Source organism: Phyllobates terribilis, unplaced genomic scaffold (genome assembly GCF_046119375.1).
Source record: "Phyllobates terribilis strain yellow unplaced genomic scaffold, ASM4611937v1 Scaffold_5__5_contigs__length_657084704, whole genome shotgun sequence".
NCBI classification, from domain to species: domain Eukaryota; kingdom Metazoa; phylum Chordata; class Amphibia; order Anura; family Dendrobatidae; genus Phyllobates; species Phyllobates terribilis.
The window spans coordinates 102,638,523-102,657,126 of record NW_027362765.1 but is presented as its reverse complement, the minus strand read 5'-3'; the positions used below and the strand labels follow the sequence as shown (position 1 = coordinate 102,657,126).

At 44.8% G+C, this 18,604-nt stretch overlaps 1 protein-coding gene across 1 annotated transcript in view; it reads right to left on the bottom strand.

The window, feature by feature from the left end:
* Nucleotides 1-874: 874 nt before the first annotated feature.
* Nucleotides 875-18,604, bottom strand: part of PREX1 (phosphatidylinositol-3,4,5-trisphosphate dependent Rac exchange factor 1) — a 144,596-nt gene continuing 126,866 nt past the window's right edge. The window contains exons 34-39 of the mRNA XM_073682645.1: nt 18,299-18,410; nt 11,900-11,957; nt 11,614-11,801; nt 3,979-4,081; nt 3,504-3,571; nt 875-2,994 (exon numbers count right to left, since the gene is read on the bottom strand). Coding sequence (XP_073538746.1) covers nt 2,952-2,994; nt 3,504-3,571; nt 3,979-4,081; nt 11,614-11,801; nt 11,900-11,957; nt 18,299-18,410 — 572 coding nt within the window. The 3' untranslated portion in view covers nt 875-2,951. The remainder of the gene's footprint in view (nt 2,995-3,503; nt 3,572-3,978; nt 4,082-11,613; nt 11,802-11,899; nt 11,958-18,298; nt 18,411-18,604) is intronic.

The window sequence follows — 18,604 nt, the reverse complement described above, 5'->3', positions numbered from 1 at the left end:
AAAGTTGGATCAGCCTGTAGTGTGGTTTTCCACTTTAATTTTGGGGGTGACTCCAAATCCAGGCCCCCATTAGTTAATAAATTTGATCTCCATTGATGATTTTTGTGTGATTTTGTTGTCAGCACATTCAACTTTGTACAGAACAAAGTATTCAATGAGAATATTTCATTCATTCAGATCTAGGATATGTTATTTGAGTGTTCCCTTTATTTTTTTGAGCAGTGTATAAATACCAAGCTGTGTAAAATGAGAAAGGCTGATGGGCAGCACGGTGGCTCAGTGGTTATCACCCACACTCCAAACACATACTGATAGGGAATTTAGATTGTGAGCCTCACTGGGGACAGTGCCCATAATGTCTGTAAAGTGCTGTGGAATTAATGGCGGTATATAAGTGAGTAAAATAAATAAACATGTGGTGTACTTTTTCGTTGAATGGAACCCAACTAAAATGTTTGTATTTTTTGTTGATGTTGGTGAATTTTAATTAATTTAATTTTTTTGGTCTTCAAAAGGAGTAAAAACCTGACTATTCCTAAATAGCAGTAATAGACTATTGGAGGTCATGTAGGGAGATATGGATTCATGGTAGGTTACATATCATTGATGCCAGAAGGAAAGCTTCAGCAAAACAACAAATAGGTGGTTATCATTCAAATAAAAACTAAAGTTAAAAACAGCTTTTTTAACCCTTTTTTTCCCAAAGAAATCTGATCACCTCACGTTACTGGCCCAAAGCTTGAGGCTGCAACAGAGAGGTTCCGATGACAACATAGCCCCTTCTGATATGTCAGGTGTAGCAGTGCTATGCAGAACCGATGTGGATTAGACAAGGGGTCAGAAGGCACTACACCAGATCAGTCACCACACACACTTTATATGTAAATTGTTTATTTAAGACACAGTTAAAATGACAGGGTCGTCTGTACAAAGTGAAGTGGCGCCTCCAAAAAAAAAAAAAAAAAAGTGGACACGTCCTGTGTAACGTAATGAGATCCTACAGAGAATGCCCCAATAGATGGATTTCTAATGGATGCAAGTGTTACGAGAAGCAGCATCTAATCTGCAGGGAGCGCAGTGTCCGAATCGGAGGTGGTGGTTTTTACAATTCAGTCATCATGCAGCGGACATTGATTTCTCACTTTAGGCTCAGAAGGATACAAAGAAGACGGATACCCATAAAAAAACCCAAATTATAATGTATTCAAGTAAGAGGAATGTGTGATAATGATATAGGAGGGGTAGTGATCACATCCAGGTCTGAACCCTCATACACTGCGACATGTCAGTGTCCACAGATGACTGGACGGGAGGCTACAGCAGAAGAGTTAGCATCATGAATGAGTCTGGAGAGTGCGGCCACTAATGTCGTAAGGTCACTTCTCGGGACATTATTGCTTCTTCCAGATGAACTCGGAGTAAAGGTAGAGATGGAGTAATACTTGACTGAAGCGGAGTTGATAGAACGCTCTACCATCAGAGGAGGACCAAAATATGTGCAGTGTTTTACAGGCGGTTTCCAGTTTCAGAAACTTAACTGCAGTTTGCTTTAAAAATTAACTCCACTTAACTCTCCCTCCTCAGGTCCAGCACTGAGAATATGCCGCTGCACCTGGTGTTTGATACTATCTGCAGCACGTCAACAGAGCTGCATCCAATCAGTGGCTCTGAATGGCTTGTGCTATCAATTCGGGCAGAGCCATGGAGACTCAGTGTTGGACCCAGGAACGGTGAGGATCAATTCAATTTTTTTTGTTTTCAATAAACAAGCTGCAGCCAGAGGATTGTCCAAAACCAGAAAACCCCTTTAAGAGGCCTTGCCCTAACCTTGTAAACATCCTCTTGGTATAACGCCACTCCAACAATAAGCAATACCTGCTATGAAATGTATGAATACCCTGACAACCATTATCCCACAAATTAGTATGAGATAGCTATAATAAACAGACGTCATGTCTAGGCGTAGGACGACAAAAGACATCACTGAGACTATAAGGTCACACGAGGTGCCAATACAAGGGAGGACAAACTTCCCCTCTGGTTTTGAGGTGGCTCCTAACCACGTGGACACCTAACTTGGATCATCCAATGTCAGATACTGTATTATCGCCACAGGTCGCTTTACAGAGGGTCCAGTGGCCATCACTTCACTCAGATGCTCCTGTGGTAGGGGACACTATCTACATTACATCCTATAGGTGGACAGACAGTCGACCTTGCAGGAAAAGGGCCGGTCATCACTGTGGTGTTAGAGTAGCCGCCATATTGTTTGGATGATAGAGGTTATACAGTTTTAGAGGGACTGTGGCGTCACCCTGGTATAGAACAGACTTAAGAGGGATGGAGGCGATTGGTCCCGGGTGACGACATCATTAAGCCTCGACAGCATTGTGAATTATTCTAGGTAAGGCTCCATTTTGGCGCAGCCAGCGGGATGGGTTTCTTCTTTTGTTAGGAGTTTTCCTTAGACGCTTCTTTAATTATAAAAAGTAAAATCTCCACATATAAAACATCGGAACATAAAAATCTAAAATAACAGCTGAGATAAAACTGGGGTAAAAGCATGGAGAGGGACGGGGGGAGCCATCTACAAGTCATAATAAATAGTTTTGTGCCATCAATGGTCAGAAAGTGCAGCTCGGTTCCTAATACTGGCGGCAGTGGCGTTGCTTGTTGGGCAGACAGAGGAGCTTCAATCCTGGTTAGGGCAGTCACATTTCGCAGTCCCCTGCTTACCCTCCAGAGTGGCCACATGATAATACTGATATACCCTTGCACACGTCCAGTGTCCAAAAAGTCCAGTGTGTGCCAGGAAACCCGGGAGGAGTCCAATTTGTGAGCTTTACCCTCCCCGAGGGAAGTCACAATGGCCACTGACCCCTCTCTCTCTCCAACAGGTCCCTTCATGTCACCGGTGCCCAGTGGTCTAAGACGTTGTTAAAGGCAGAAAATTACAAGTCTCCATCTAGTGGTGGAACACACAGTCTGTAGATCCTGCGGGAGACACAAGATGGGGAACATGAAAAAAAAATCGTCTGTTTAGAATCAGGACAAGAGTACAGAACGGCAGGAGGGGAGGGCATCTGATGGTCTGAAGAATCTCACAGGCTGGTGACTGGTAGGGGAGGGTGACATGTAGCAAGGGTAAAATCTCTCAGGATAAAGGATGTGCAAGAGTAGTATATGGTAGTGCGTGAATGGATGGCACTGAGCAGGGATAGTACCTGGCAGGGCGAGAATGGGTGGCACTGGACAGGGGTATTATCTAGTAATATGGAAAGGAGTGTCACTGAGCAGTGGTAGTATTGGATAGTATGCAAATATATGGCATTAGGCAGGGGTAGAATATGGTAGTGCGAGAATAGGTTGCACTGAGAATGGGTAGTATCTTGTAGTGTGGAGAAGGACAGCACTGATCAAGGGGTAATATCTGTGGATGGATGGCACTGAGCAGGGTTAGTATCGGGCAGCGTGGTAGAGGGTGGAAGGAGGGATGCACTCACCGAGGAGCAGACTGCAATGTTTGATCCCTGACTTTTAGATTCTTTGCTGAGATTTCTACACGAGGCCCCTAAAAAAAACCCAGAAGATTAGAGGAGGGACTGAGAGCACCATTTCCAGCCATTTGGAGGTCACTAATCCTTAGACACTAGTGTTGAGCGAGTATGTTCTATTAACCCTTTCGCCGAGTATGCTCAGGCCGAGCTCCGAGTATTTACAGCTGCTCGGTGATAAGGTTAAATCGCTCCTCTGTGCATGATTTGCAACTGTTTGACAGTTTTATTACATGGGAGGAATGTCTATTTCTTACACATTCCTCACATGTAATAAAGCTGTCAAACAGTTGCAAATCATGCACACTGGAGCGATTCAACCATATCACCGAGCAGCTGTAAATACTCGGTGCTCGCCCGATCATACTCGGACAGAACATACTCGCTCAACGCTATTAGACACTAGTAGATGCCCAGTTCTCACCTGTTTCCTCATTATATCCATCGCCTGCATAATGCACTTGGGTAGCAGTCCGTGACTTCGGGCCAGGATGGCAGCTTGTTCTAGAGACACACTCAGCGTACTCCTGTGCAGAGGAAATAATAGTCACACACCCACCCAGAAAGTATGAGGTATTAGTACACATATGTAAAAGAATGAGGATGTAGCACTTGTATGTACAATTATGGAGGATGGGCCTGTACAGGCATGGGGATAGTTAGAACAGGAATAGAAGAAGGGAAGATAGAGTGGGAGGTATTTGACATACAATGGCTTGCGAAAGCATTCACACGCCTACCCCTTCCCCCCTTTCCCCCTTGGCATTTATCATGTTCTGCTACCTCACAACCTGGAATTTCACAGTTTTTTTTTTTTTTTAGGGTTTGCATCAGTTCATGTAAAGAACATGTGAAGCAAAAAACAAATAGGACAAAATAACTGAAAACTTCAGTGTGCATAACTATTCACCCCCCTAAAGTCAGTACTTTGTAGAGCCTCCTTTTGTAGCAATTACAGTTGCAAGTTATTTTGGATAAGTCTGTATGAACGGTCTGAATCTTGCCACTGGGATTTTTGCCCATTACTCAAGATAAAACTGCTCTAGCTCCTTCAAGTTAGATGGTTTCCTCTGGTGAACAGCAATCTTCAAGTCTGACAACAGATTCTCAATTGAATTAAGGTCTGGGCTTTGACTGGGCCACTCCAAAACATTTACACGTTTCCCCTTAAACCACTCGAGTGTTGCTTTAGCAGGATGCTTTGGGTCATTGTCTTGGAAAGTGAACCTCCATCCTAGTCTCAAATCACTGACAGACTGAAACCGGTTTTGCTCAAGAATGTCCCTGTATATCGCACCATCCATTTTCCCCTCAACTCGGACCATTTTTCCTGTCCCTGCTGCCGAAAAACATCCCCACAGCATGATGCTGCCACCAAGTTTATGGTTCTCACATAGTGACTAGGAACAGTGGGCGCCTACTCGATCCCTCGAACTAGGTGGTACCCTAGTCTATCCCTTTTCCCCTGGAAGGTGGAGACGGCGAGGGTGTTCCCTCCCCCACCCAGGGAGGTGTGAGGCTGAAGTGTATAGGAGTACACTAACAAGACAGGGGTAGATAGACAGGGATGAAAGAAAACTACAATCATACAAATATATTTCACATGTTAGGCGCCATGGAATAAATGGTGCTATAATTATAATAATAATATACTCACAAAACAACAGAGTGGAATACAGGGGAGGGATAGGTAGGAGAAACCAATTAGGAGAGGATGAGGATAAGCATGCAAACCAACTCCGGTTGGAGAGTTGTTCAGGTGCTTTCTGCTTGCTTACTCCAAACACTGAATTTCTCCTCAAACACCTAAACAGGAAGTAGAACTATTACTGGCAATCCCCAAGTGCAAGTGCTAAGTATATATACCAGAGGGGAGTGGCCAACGCAGAATAGCTGAGACTATTCAGGATGGAGAGCTCCATGAGATCAACTGACCTGATTAACTCTTGCCATGACAGAGCAAGAGAAAAACCTGCACTGTTTAAAAGGATGGTGAAGAAGTTATAATCAGCGCAGGATTTCGCGTGACCAGACGCTGCAAACTTCTGGCCCCTCTCTGTTGCGGTATCCCCGTGACAATGGTGTTCTTGGGGTGATGAGCTGTCTTGGTTTAGTGCCAGACATAGCGTTTACCTTGGTTCTCATCTGACCACAGCACTTTCCTCCGTACATTTTGGGAGTCTCCCACATGTATTTTGGCAAACTCAAAATGAGCCTTACATTTTTTGTAAGTAAAGGCTTTTTCTGCCCACTCTTCCATAAAGGCCACCTCTATGGAGTGTATGGCTTATTGTGATCATATAGACAGATACTCCAGTCTCTGCTTGGGAACACTACAGCTACTTCAGGGTTACCTTTGGTCTCTGTGCTGCCTCTCTGATTAATGCCCTCCTTGCCCAGGATGAGAGTATTGATGGGTGGCCCTCTCTTGACAGGTTTGTTGTTCTTTCCATTTGATGATAATGGATTTCATCGTGCTCCGGGGATCATCAAAGATTAGGATTTTTTTTTTAATTTTTTTTTTTTTTAAACCCAACCCTGACTTGTACTTCTCAACAACTTTGTCCCTGACTAGTTTGGGGATCTCCTTTGTCTTCATGGTGTTTGGTTAGTGGTTCCCTTTGCTTAATGGTGTTGCATCCTCTGTGGCCTTTCAGAAAAGTTGTGTATATACTGACAGACCATGTGACACTTATATTGAACACAGGTGGACTTCCTTTCTGGTAATTGCTTGTACCAGAAATTTTTAGGGGCTTCATAGCAAAAGGGGTGACAGCATATGCACATGCCAATTTTTAGTTTTTTAGTTATTTGATCCCATAAATTTACTTTATGCCTATATTTTTCTCACTTTACTTCACCAGCTTAGACTATTTAGTGCTGATGCATCACACACAATTCAGATGTATATGAAGGAATAGGGGACAGTACATGTATATAGGATGTGAGGATTATTATTTATTTATTTATATAGCGCCCCATTGATTCCATGGTGCTGTACATGAGAAGGGGTTACATACAAAATGCAGATAACAGTTACAGTAAACAAACTAACAATGATAGACTGGTACAGAGGGAAGAGGACCTTGCCCTTGCGGGCTTACATTCTACAGGAAAAGGGAAGGAGACAGTAGGTTGGGGGGGGGGGGGTTGCAGTAGCTCCGGTGTTGTGGAGGTGGCAGCAAGCAAGGTCATAGCAGGCTGTAAGCTTGTTTGAAGAGATGGGTTTTCAGGTTTTGTCTGAAGGATCCAGGTGTGGTGGATAATCGGACGTGTTGAGGCACAGAATTCCATAGGATGGGGGATTTTCAGGAGAAAACTTGGGGGTGATTGGGCGAGGAACAAATAAGTGTGGAGGAGAGAAGGAGGTCTTGGGAGGACTGGAGGTTACGTGAGGGAATGTATCGGGAGATTAGTTCTGAGATGTACGGAGGAGAGAGGTTATGGACGGCTTTGTAGGTCAGTGTTAGTAGTTTGAACTGGATACGCTGGGGAATTGGAAGCCAGTGAAGGGATTTGCAAAGGGGGCTAAGCAGAGGAGTAGCGAGGCGAGAGACGGACCAGTCGTGCAGCAGAGTTAAGGATGGGCTGGAGGGGTGCGAGAGTGTTAGCAGGTAGGCCACAGAGGAGGATGTTGCAGTAATCAAGGCGGGAGATGATGAGGGCATGCACAAGCAGTTTAGTAGATTGAGGGTTGAGGAAAGGACAGATTCTGGAAATATTTCTGAGCTGGAGCAGACAGGAGGTGGCGAGAGCTTGGATATGGGGTTTGAAGGACAGGGCAGAGTCCAGGGTTACTCAGAGGCAGCGGATTGCCGGTACAGGGGAAAGTGTGATGTCATTTATTGTGATAGAAAGATCAGGTGGGGAAGATATGCGAGATGGGGGAAAGATGAGGAGTTGAGTTTTGTCCACAAGGAGCTTGAGGAAGCAGGAGGAGAAGAAGTAGGATATGGCTGCTAGACATGCTGGGATTCTGGACAGCAGAGAGGTGAGGTCTGGGCCAGAGAGGTAGATCTGGGTGTCATCAGCATACAGATGGTACTGGAAGACATGGGATTTTATGAGCTGTCCCAGGCCAAGAGTATAGATTGAGAAGAGTAGGGGTCCTAGGACAGAGTCTTAAGGGACTCCAACAGAAAGGGAACAGGGTGAGGAGGTAGTGTGGGAGTGGGAGACGCTAAATGTGCGTTTAGAAAGGTAGGAGGAGATCCAAGATAGGGCAAGGTCTTTGACGCCGAAGGAAGAGAGGATCTGTAGTAGGAGGCAGTTGTCAACTGTATCGAAAGCAGAGGACAGGTCAAGAAGAAGGAGTACAGAGAATTGTTTGTTAGCTTGGGCTGTAAGTAAGTCATTGGTGATTTTTGTAAGGGCAGTTTCGGTGGAATGGTAGGGGCGGAAACCGGATTGTCGGTTGTCGAAGAGAGAGATGAGAAGTGGGAGGAAAGTTCAGCGTGAATGTGTTGCTCAAGTAGTTTGGAGGCAAATGGGAGCAGCGATATGGGGCGATAGCTGGACAAAGCGATTGGGTCGAGGGATGGCTTTTTGAGGATGGGCGTGATTGTGGCATGTTTGAAGGCAGCAGGGAAGGTACCAGAAGTTAGTGATCTGTTGAAGAGATGGGCTAGGGATGGGATGAGTGTGGGGGTGAGGTTGGGGAGGAGGTGGGATGGGATAGGGTCGAGTGCACAAGTGGTGAGGTGCGATTTGGAGAGGAGACGAGTAAGGTCTCTTTCCGTGATGTTGGGAAGGGAGGTTATGGGGGAAAGGGAATGGTGTGGAAAATTAAGGGATTGTGGTGGTCAAACAGTAAAGACTTGCCGTGTTTGGTCGATCTTATTTTTGAAGTGTGTGGCAAACTCCTCAGCAGAGATGATGGAGGTTGGAGGGGGCAGTGGAGGGCAGAGGAGAGAGTTAAAAGTGTTGAATAGCTGTTTCAGGTTGTAGGATAGGGAAGATATGAGGGTTGTGAAGTAGGCCTGTTTAGCAGAGGTGACTGTTGATTTGAATACAGTCAGAGAGTGTGTCAATGTCTAGATGTGCAAGGTTTCTGCGGGGGTGTGCTAGTTGCTGGACATGGGTGACAGGTGAGGAGGACAGGGATGAGAAGGTGAGTAGATGGTGGTCAGATAGGGGTAGGGGTGAGGTTGTGAGGTTAGATAGGGAGCAGAGTCGGGTAGTGTGTCTAGTGTGTGTCTGTCTGTGTGGGTGGCTGAGGAGGACCACTGAGTAAGTCTAAAGGATGAAGTAAGCGACAGGAGTTTGGATGCTGTTGACTGGCGAGTGTCAGTGGGGATGTTGAAATCGCCCATAATGATTGTGGGAACGTCAGCAGAGAGAAAGTAAAGAAGCCAGGTGGAGAATTGGTCAATAAAGGCAGTGACCGGGCCCGGAGGTCGATATATGACAGCCACTTGGAGGTTGGAGGGAGAGTAGATGCGGACAGAGTGGACTTCAAAAGAAGGGAGAATGAGGGAGTGTAGAGGAGGAGTAGGGCTAAAGGTGCAGTTGTTAGAAAGGAGAAGACCCACTCCTCTACCATGTCTGTTACCAGGGCGAGGAGTGTGGGTGAAGTGCAAGCCACGTTAACACAGCGCAGCAGGGGAGGCAGTGTCGGAGGGTGTCAGCCATGTCTCTGTGATGCCAAGGAAGGAGAGATTGTGAGAGGCAAAGAGTTCGTGGACAAAATGGAGCTTGCTGCAGACAGAGCGGGCATTCCAGAGTGCTCCAGAGAGAGGGAGCAGGGGGTGGGAGTCAGGGGCACGGATTTTACGTTAGAGCGGTTGCGGTAGTTTGCAGTTGGTTTGAAGCGATAGGTGGGGGAATTGGTGAGAGGTGCAAGCTGTGGGGGTCCAGGATTGGGAGATATGTCGCCAGCAGTGAGGAGAAGCAGAGAGAGGGAGAGCAGGTGGGAGAAGGAGAGTGTCTCGCTTCTGTTATGTTTTGGTAGGATAGATCTGAGGTTGAGGAGCAGGTCTGCAGATGAGATCAGGTGGGGAGGTAAGAGGGAAATAGAGATGATTATTTGGTTAGAGGGTGCTGGGGTTTGGGGATAACGAAGGAGAGTAAGGATTAGTGGTGCAAGGACAGTAAGGGCATATGTAAGCATAATGAATGTTAAGTGTTGTCAATGAGAAAGAGAATCTAAGTATATGAAAGTGCATCCATGTATAGTACAGACCAAAAGTTTTGACACACCTTCTCATTTAAAGATTTTTCTGTATTCTGCATCAAAACTATGAATTAACACATGTGGGATTATATACTTCACAAAAAAGTGTGAAACAACTGAAAATATGTCTTATATTCTAGGTTCTTCAAAGTAGCCACCTTTTGCTTTGATGACTGCTTTGCACACTCTTGGCATTCTCTTGATGAGCTTCAAGAGGTAGTCACCAGAAATGGTTTTCACTTCACATGTGTGCCCTTTCAGGTGTAATAAGTGGGATTTCTTGCCTTATAAATGGGGTTGGGACCATCAGTTGTGTTGTGCAGAAGTCTGATGGATACACAGCTGATAGTCCTACTGAATAGACTGTTAGAATTTGTATTCTGGCAAGAAAAAAAGCAGCTAAGTAAAGAAAAACGAGTGGCCATCATTACTTTAAGAATGAAGGTCAGTCAGTGCGAAAAATTGGGCAAACTTTGAAAGTGTCCCCAAGTGCAGTTGCAAAAACCATCAAGCGCTACAAAGAAACTGGCTCACATGAGGACCGCCCCAGGAAAGGAAGACCAAGAGTCACCTCTGCTTCTGAGGATAAGTTTATCCGAGTCACCAGCCTCAGAAATCGCAGGTTAACAGCAGCTCAGATTAGAGACCAGGTCAATGCCACACAGAGTTCTAGCAGCAGACACATCTCTACAACAACTGTTAAGAGGAGACTTTGTGCAGCAGGCCTTCATGGTAATATAGCTGCTAGGAAACCATTGCTAAGGACAGGCAACAAGCAGAAGAGACTTGTTTGGGCTAAAGAGCACAAGGAATGGACATTAGATCAGTGGAAATCTGTGCTTTGGTCTGATGAGTCCAAATTTGAGATCTTTGGTTCCAACCACCGTGTCTTTGTGCGACGCAGAAAAGGTGAACGGATGGACGCTACATGCCTGGTTCCCACCGTGAAGCATGGAGGAGGAGGTGTGATGGTGTGGGGGTGCTTCGCTAGTGACACTGTTGGGGATTTATTCAAAATTGAAGGCATACTGAACCAGCATGGCTACCACAGCATCTTGCAGCGGCATGCTATTCCATCCGGTTTGCGTTTAGTTGGACCATCATTTATGGACCCCAAACACACCTCCAGGCTATGTAAGGGCTATGTAAGGGCTATTTGATCAAGAAGGGGAGTGATGGGATGCTACACCAGATGACCTGGCCTCCACAGTCACCAGACCTGAACCCAATCGAGATGGTTTGGGGTGAGCTGGACCGCAGAGTGAAGGCAAAAGGGCCAACAAGTGCTAAGCATCTCTGGGAACTCCTTCAAGATTGTTGAAAGACCATTTCCGGTGACCACCTTTTGTAGCTCATCAAGGGAATGCCAAGAGTGTGCAAAGCAGTCATCAAAGCAAAAGGTGGCTACTTTGAAGAACCTAGAATATAAGACATATTTTCAGTTGTTTCACACTTTTTTGTTAAGTATATAATTCCACATGTGTTAATTCATAGTTTCGATGCCTTCAGTGTGAATGTACAATTTTCATAGTCAAGAAAATACAGAAAAATCTTTAAATGAGGTGTGTCCAAACTTTTGGTCTGTACTGTATATGGAAGGAGAAGGGGATAGTATGTGCATGGAGAAGGGGGATTAGTACATGTAATTGTAGGGAGAAGGAAGGATAGTACATTTATGTGCCAGTATAGGGTTAGTACATGTATGGAAGTTGGGCGATATAGTACATACATGCCTGTCCAGGTATGGAGATGGGCGGTATAGTATAAGTGGAAGATGGGTAGATAGTACATGTATGTAAGGTACATATATGGAGGAAGGGCAGACAGTACATCTGTATAGGTACGGAGGATAGTCACGTACATACAGGACAGTACGGCATCACTTACCTCTGCATTCCTGTTCCGCACATGACAATCTGACAGGCCCCCAGGCGGTAGCAGAGCTCTGAGGAGATGGGTAGAAGTGCAGCCCCTGACAAACTGTTTCTATAGAATTCTGGTGGTGACTGTTTTGGGGTGATGAAAGACTTCATGAGCCGACAAAGCTCATCCAGTGCGTTTATGGGGCGAATCAACTGAGGACACAGAACAAGCATGACTTTAACCATGAATAGACATTACCCCTTAAACAATCGCTGTTACAAAACCCCCAAGGATGAAGGTTCATCTTTACCTGGTCAATCTTTATGGCTGTGGTATTGGAGTCTGTTGACTTCTCCAGGTAAAACGCCCTAAAATTAAGATATAGAATCTTACACAGGGACACAATGCAGCAGGAATGGGGGATAATAATTATATAGAATGGATAACGGGAGGATACTGAGGAGATACAGCAGTGATACTGGGGGTTACACCGCGGTAATAATGGGGTCAGCAGTAACAAGCAGAACGTGCTGCCCAGAATGTCCCCTACATAATGGCCTACGTATATATTGCAGCATAGTTGTAGCCAACGCTGATTGAAAAAAAAAAGCTGCCATTTTGTGGTACATGTAGATCTAAATGTGGGGAACAGAGCGCACAATAGGGTGACACCCTATGGAGGGAGATTAAGAGAGTGCTGGTTACACTCACCTTATGGAGTTGTGACAGGCACAACTCCTATGAAGGCATGAAGAAAAACAGCTGCTGCTGCCCCGTGGCTGGAAGATGAATCCTCCAGGAGATATTGGATCCAGACACATAGGTGGGCTGCGCAGCTGAAGTAAATCAATTCTTTAGAGATGATGATGATGATGAAAAGGCTTTTTATTAACAACACGTTTCAATGCCGTACCGTCGTCTTTTTCAAGTAAAAAAACCAAATGTGGTTTGTTTTTTTTTTACTTGAAAAAGACGCCGGTGCGGCGTTGAAACGCGTTGTTAATAAAAAGCCTTTTCATCATCATCTCTGAAGAATTGATTTACTTCAGCAGCGCAGCTCACCTAAGTGTTTAACCAACTGGATCCAATTTTGTGGTACATGTGACTTTTGATCACTTTTCACCACCTTCTTTGGGAGGCAAAAAGAACAAATAAACAGTAATTTTATATTTTATTTTCATACAAATACCATTCACTGTTAGGTACAATTGTCACGTTATCCTTTTTCTGCATATTGATGCAGTCAGGACAATACCAAATTTCTATAAGTTTTTTTTATATTTTACAAAAGCAATTTAAAAAAATATATTTGTGGTCAAGGTATTCTGATACTTGGGCTTGTTCTTTTGTGGGAAAAGATGAGTTCTCTGTGTAGTATAACTGGCATGTTAACTTTTCTCTACAGGTCAATATGATTGTGGTGATACCCAATTTATACCTTTTCATGTTTGACTTCTTGTGCACAAAAAAAAAGATCACTTTAAAAAAAATAAGGATAGTTTTCTTTTTTTGTTCGTCACATTGTGAAAGCCATAACTTTTTTATTTTTCGGTTTACAAACTATATGGACAGCTTTTGCTTTTTTTTTTTTACCACAATCATCTAAAAAATTTTATTGCTACCATTTTTGGATACATACAACTTTTTTATTTAAATTTTGTTTAGAGGAGATATTAACAAAAACAGCAATTTTGGCATAGTTTTTAACTTTTATTATTATTTTTTTCTTTAACAGCGATCACTTTGTGTGATAAATAAAATATAAATTTATTGAACAGGTAGTTACAAATGCTACTATACCAAATATGTGTTGTTTTTCTTTTTTTCACAAATAAACCATTTTCTAATTATTATGAAAACTAAGATTTAAGGTTTTATATATTTATACTTTTTTTTTTATAATATTTCCTACAGGTCAACAAGATGAGGGTGAGGAAAGACTGAAAGCTAATAGGACTGCTCTGTCCCCAATACAGTATCACGCTATTGGCAGCATATTCTACCTTTACACGAGAAGATACGCAACTTATAATGGTGGTTTTTCTGATGGTACCCAACAGATGAGCATTTTGCTGATTTATCAGGACCAGCAATCGTGAACAAATATTCCTATAAATGCTCATTCACCGATTAATGGCTCATCTAAATGGATAATAACAGGACAATCTGATTTTTTTTTATCTCTAGGCCCAGGGCAGCATGAACTGTATATACAGCCCAGAATGGGGCGACACAGACTCCTATAGCGGGTCGTATTACACACATTATAGGATATATTAGGATAGAAACACGTCTGAACCACACTATCAGAATAAAATAATAATTACAGAATCCTTAAAGGGGGTTTCCCACAGACAAAAGTTCAATTTAGTCAAACTTATTATTATTCCAAGATCTATTAACAATTGAATGTATTTAAATAAAATGTTGCTGTGCCGAGATAATCCTATAATTGTGCCCCTGCTGTGTACGGTGTAATGGCTGTGTCTGACCGTGTACGAAATATGATCTGATCATACCACAGCTCCTGGGCAGGGGAGGAAGCAAAAGAGTATACAGACATTACAGCAGGGGATCACAGCTGATTCTTTCTTTGAAGTAAAACATTGTTTAAAAACAGCCAGGGAAATGTTTTACCTCACAGAAAGAATCAGCTGTGACCCCCTGCTGTAATGTCTGTATACTCTTTTGCCTCCTCCCCTGCCCAGGAGATGTGGTATGATCAGACCATGTCCCTGCACGGTCAGACACAGCCATTACACAGTACACAGCAGGGGCACATTTATAGAAGATTATCTCCTATAAATCTAGATGCATTGTAAGGGGTGCACGGGGTGTGGGGTGCATGCACGTTTCCTCTTCAGTAAAGTGTCCTATTCGACAAGTGTCTCTGACAGTCATTTCAATGGCAGTCATTCAGGGCAGGAGTCAGGTAACCCACACTTTGTACTCTTTGCTATCTATGTATTTTATTCCTGCATTCTTATTTCTATGTGCTTTTATCATCCACATTCACCGCCCTATCCCCCCTCCATCACAACTCATCCATATCTGCCCCTCTCTCCTTCCCTCTCCCATGTACAGCTCCCATGCTCTTTTGAACTTCCTGAAAAATCTCACTCTGTCCCATCCAAAGGTATTGCACAAGAAACCATGTCATAAATCCAAAAACTATCTGCTCTTTCTCTTTTTACTGCTACTACTCATTTCAGGGGATATCTCTCCTAACCCCGGACCACCCTCCACCAACCTCAACCTCTCCCCCACCTCCTTCAACTGCGCACTGTGGAATCCACGGTCTGTATGCAACAAGCTTCCTTTCCTGCACAATTACTTTCTGTCCAACTCTCTCAATCTTCTGGCCCTCACTGAAACCTGGATCCAGGACTCTGACACTGTCTCCCCTGCCGCTATTTCTCATGGCGGCTTGCATTTTTCCCCAAGACCTGCTAACAGACTTGGTGGTGGAGTCGGCTTACTCCTGTCCCCACAATGCACCTTCCAGGTCATCCCCCCAGTACCATCACTCTCATTCCCTTCTTTTGAGGTACACACCATCAGGCTCTTCCATCCCCTCTCCCTCAGAGTAGCGGTCGTATACCGTCCCCCAGGCTCACCCACCCAGTTCCTTGACCACTTTGCTGCCTGGCTGCCGCACTTCATGTCCTCAGATTTACCAACCCTTATCCTGGGAGACTTCAACATCCCCATAAACAGCCCCACCTCCTCATCCGCATCCCAGCTTCTATCTTTAACCACTTCTCTCGGCCTCTCACAGCTTTCAACCTCTGAAACACACAAAGATGGAAACACCCTTGATCTGGTCTTTGTCCGGCTTAGTTCAATCCCCCACCTAAATAACTCCCCTCTTCCCCTCTCTGATCATAACAATCTCTCCTTCACGCTCACAAATCCTCGCCCGCCCTAGCACACTCCTACCTATCACACATTCAGAAATCTACAAGCCATTAACCCTCATACACTTACAGACTCCCTTCACTCATCACTGTCCCCAATCTCCTCCTTTTCCTGTCCTGATCTGGCTGTAAACCACTACAATGACACTCTCAGAAGCACGCTGGACCAATTAGCGCCCCTCACCCTCAGAACCTCTAAACACAGAATAAAACAGCCCTGGCTCACACTGCAAACCCGATTTCTCCAGCGATGCTCTAGAAGTGCCGAACGCCTATGGAGGAAAACTCGGACACCAGAAAACTTTATCCACTACAAATTTATGTTAAAAACATATAACTCTGCCCTTCACCTCGCCAAACAGACTTACTTCACCACCCTGATCTCCTCACTATCCAACAACCCCAAAAAACTCTTCGAGACCTTTCACTCCCTCCTCAGTCCTAAAGCGCAGGCCCCCACCACGGACATTTGTGCTGAGGACCTGGCCTCCTACTTCACAGAGAAAATAGACACCATCCGTCAGGAAATCAGCTCCCAGCCACAAAGTGCCGTGACTCCCACCCCCCCCCCCCACATCCCCTCTGGATCCCTCTCCACATTTGACCCAGTCACAGAAGACGAAGTCTCCAGGCTCCTCTCATCCCACCACATGCACCACTGACCCCATCCCCTCACATCTACTCCAGTCTCTTTCTTCAGTCGTCACTACTCACCTAACTAAAATCTTCAACCTCTCCCTCTCTTCTGGTATCTTCACCTCCTCCTTCAAACACTCCATCATCACTCCATTATTAAAAAAGTCCTCTCTTGACCCTTCCTGCACAAACAACTACAGACCAGTCTCCAATCTTCCCTTCATCTCTAAAACTCTTGGAGTGCCTGGTCTACTCCTGCCTTATCAGCTACCTCTCCACTCACTCTCTTCTAGACCCATCACAGTCCGGCTTCCGCCCTCTACATTCTACAGAAACTGCACTCATCAAAGTAACCAATGACCTTCTGACAGCAAAACGTAATGGTGACCACTCTTTGCTCATTCTTCTTGACCTCTCTGCAGCCTTTGACACCGTTGACCATCACCTCCTACGCTCTATGCTCCACTCAATCGGCATAAAGGACACTGCTCTCTCCTGGTTCTGCTCCTACCTATCTGACCGCTCTTTCAGTGTATCGTTCGCTGGCTCCACTTCTTCCCCTCTTCCTCTCACTATTGGGGTTCCTCAGGGTTCAGTCCTTGGCCCTCTTCTCTTCTCTCTCTACACAGCCCCAATTGGACAGACAATCAGCAAATTTGGTTTGCAGTATCATCGTTATGCTGATGACACACAACTATACACCTCATCCCCTGACCTTACCCCCGCTGTACTACAGAACACCAGTGACTGTCTGGCCGCAGTTTCTAAAATCATGTCCGCTCTCTACCTGAAACTCAACCTCTCAAAAACTGAACTTCTTCTGTTCCCGCCGTCTACTCACCTCTCCAAATCTAACATCTCTCTCTCAGTGTGTGGCACCACAATAATGCCGAGCAAGCAGGCGCGTTGCCTGGGCATTGTGTTTGACACCAATCTCTCCTTCACCTTCCACATACAATCTCTTGCCCGCTCTTGTCGCTTGCACCTGAAGAACATCTCTAGAATCCACCCCTTTCTCACCTTGGAAACACAAAAACCCTCACTGTTGCCCTGATCCACTCCCGCCTTGACTACTGTAAGTCTCTCTTAATTGGCCTCCCCCTCACTCAACTTTCCCCCCTCCAGTCCATCCTTAATGCTGCAGCCAGGGTCATCTATCTGGCTAATCGATACTCAGATGCTTCCGCTCTGTGCCAGTCACTGCACTGGCTGCCCATGAATTATAGGATCCGATTTAAATTGCTTGTTCTCACCCACAAAGCTCTCCACAGTGTGGCACCCCCCTACATCTCTTCCCTCATCTCTGTTTATCGGCCTACCCGTTTTCTACGCTCTGCAAGCGACTTTCGACTAACATCCACACTAATCCGTACCTCCCACTCCCGGCTTCAAGACTTCTCCCGAGCTGCACCTATTCTTTGGAATGCTCTACCCCAAGAAATTGGGATGAACCACAACTTACACAGTTTTAGGCGCTCCCTAAAAACACATCTGTTTAGGGCGGCCTATCACGTTCCCTAATCAAAGTCCTTTCATATTCTTATAGCCCATTCCTTATTTCTCCAAACATAAGTCTCCACCGAACCAAAAACCACTACAGATACTGGCTGGTGATGAGCGCATGCAGCCTTTATCTATCCCTCATCCCCTCAAGATGGCTGGACCATCCTTGTAAATAAGCCATTGTCCGTTGTGTCACCCCCACCTCATTGTAGATTATAAGCTCTTAGGAGCAGGGTCGTCATTATTTTTGCTGTAATTATTGTATTGTCTTTAGCTATGTTACTTATGACTGTTGTACATGAACCTGTGAATTGTTAAGCGCTGCGGAATATGTTGGCGCTATATAAATAAAGATTATTATTATCTCAGCACATGAACATTTTATTTAAACACATCCAATTGTGGAAGTTGTTATTATTCCAAGAGCTATTGATTAAAATGAACTTTTGTTCGTGGGACAACCCCTTTAACTACCAAACTAGGCTGCATTGTTAAAGGGTTAAACATAGCCTTTATTGGGGTAGAACGCTGCGTGTTCTCAGTCTTCTCAGATATTCGTATCTCAAGTTCCGTGGATTCTAGGAAGTAGTTTCTGAATTTGGCTTTAACAATAACTGTCTCGGTACAAAGAAAACTCCCATTCTCAGTGTTACCTGATTTTTCGGTAGTAATTCTGCACCTTTTCCAGGGAATTCTGGTTAATCTGCTGCCGAATCTCCTCTGGGGGTACATTACTGCCCGGCTGTCCCTCTGCACTGTCCAGAGCTGCAACAACAAAGTGCGCAAGTCCATGAGTAATAGGAGTGTACAGGAGACCCCCACAGATACGTAACAGAGACTGGAAAAAAATAGTATTATTTTTTTTTATAATGGTTTAAGGAGACAATAACTATTAGCAGGACATCCTGTGTCCTCTGTCACTAGCAAGATGCTAAACACACTAGAGGTGTGCTGAGATA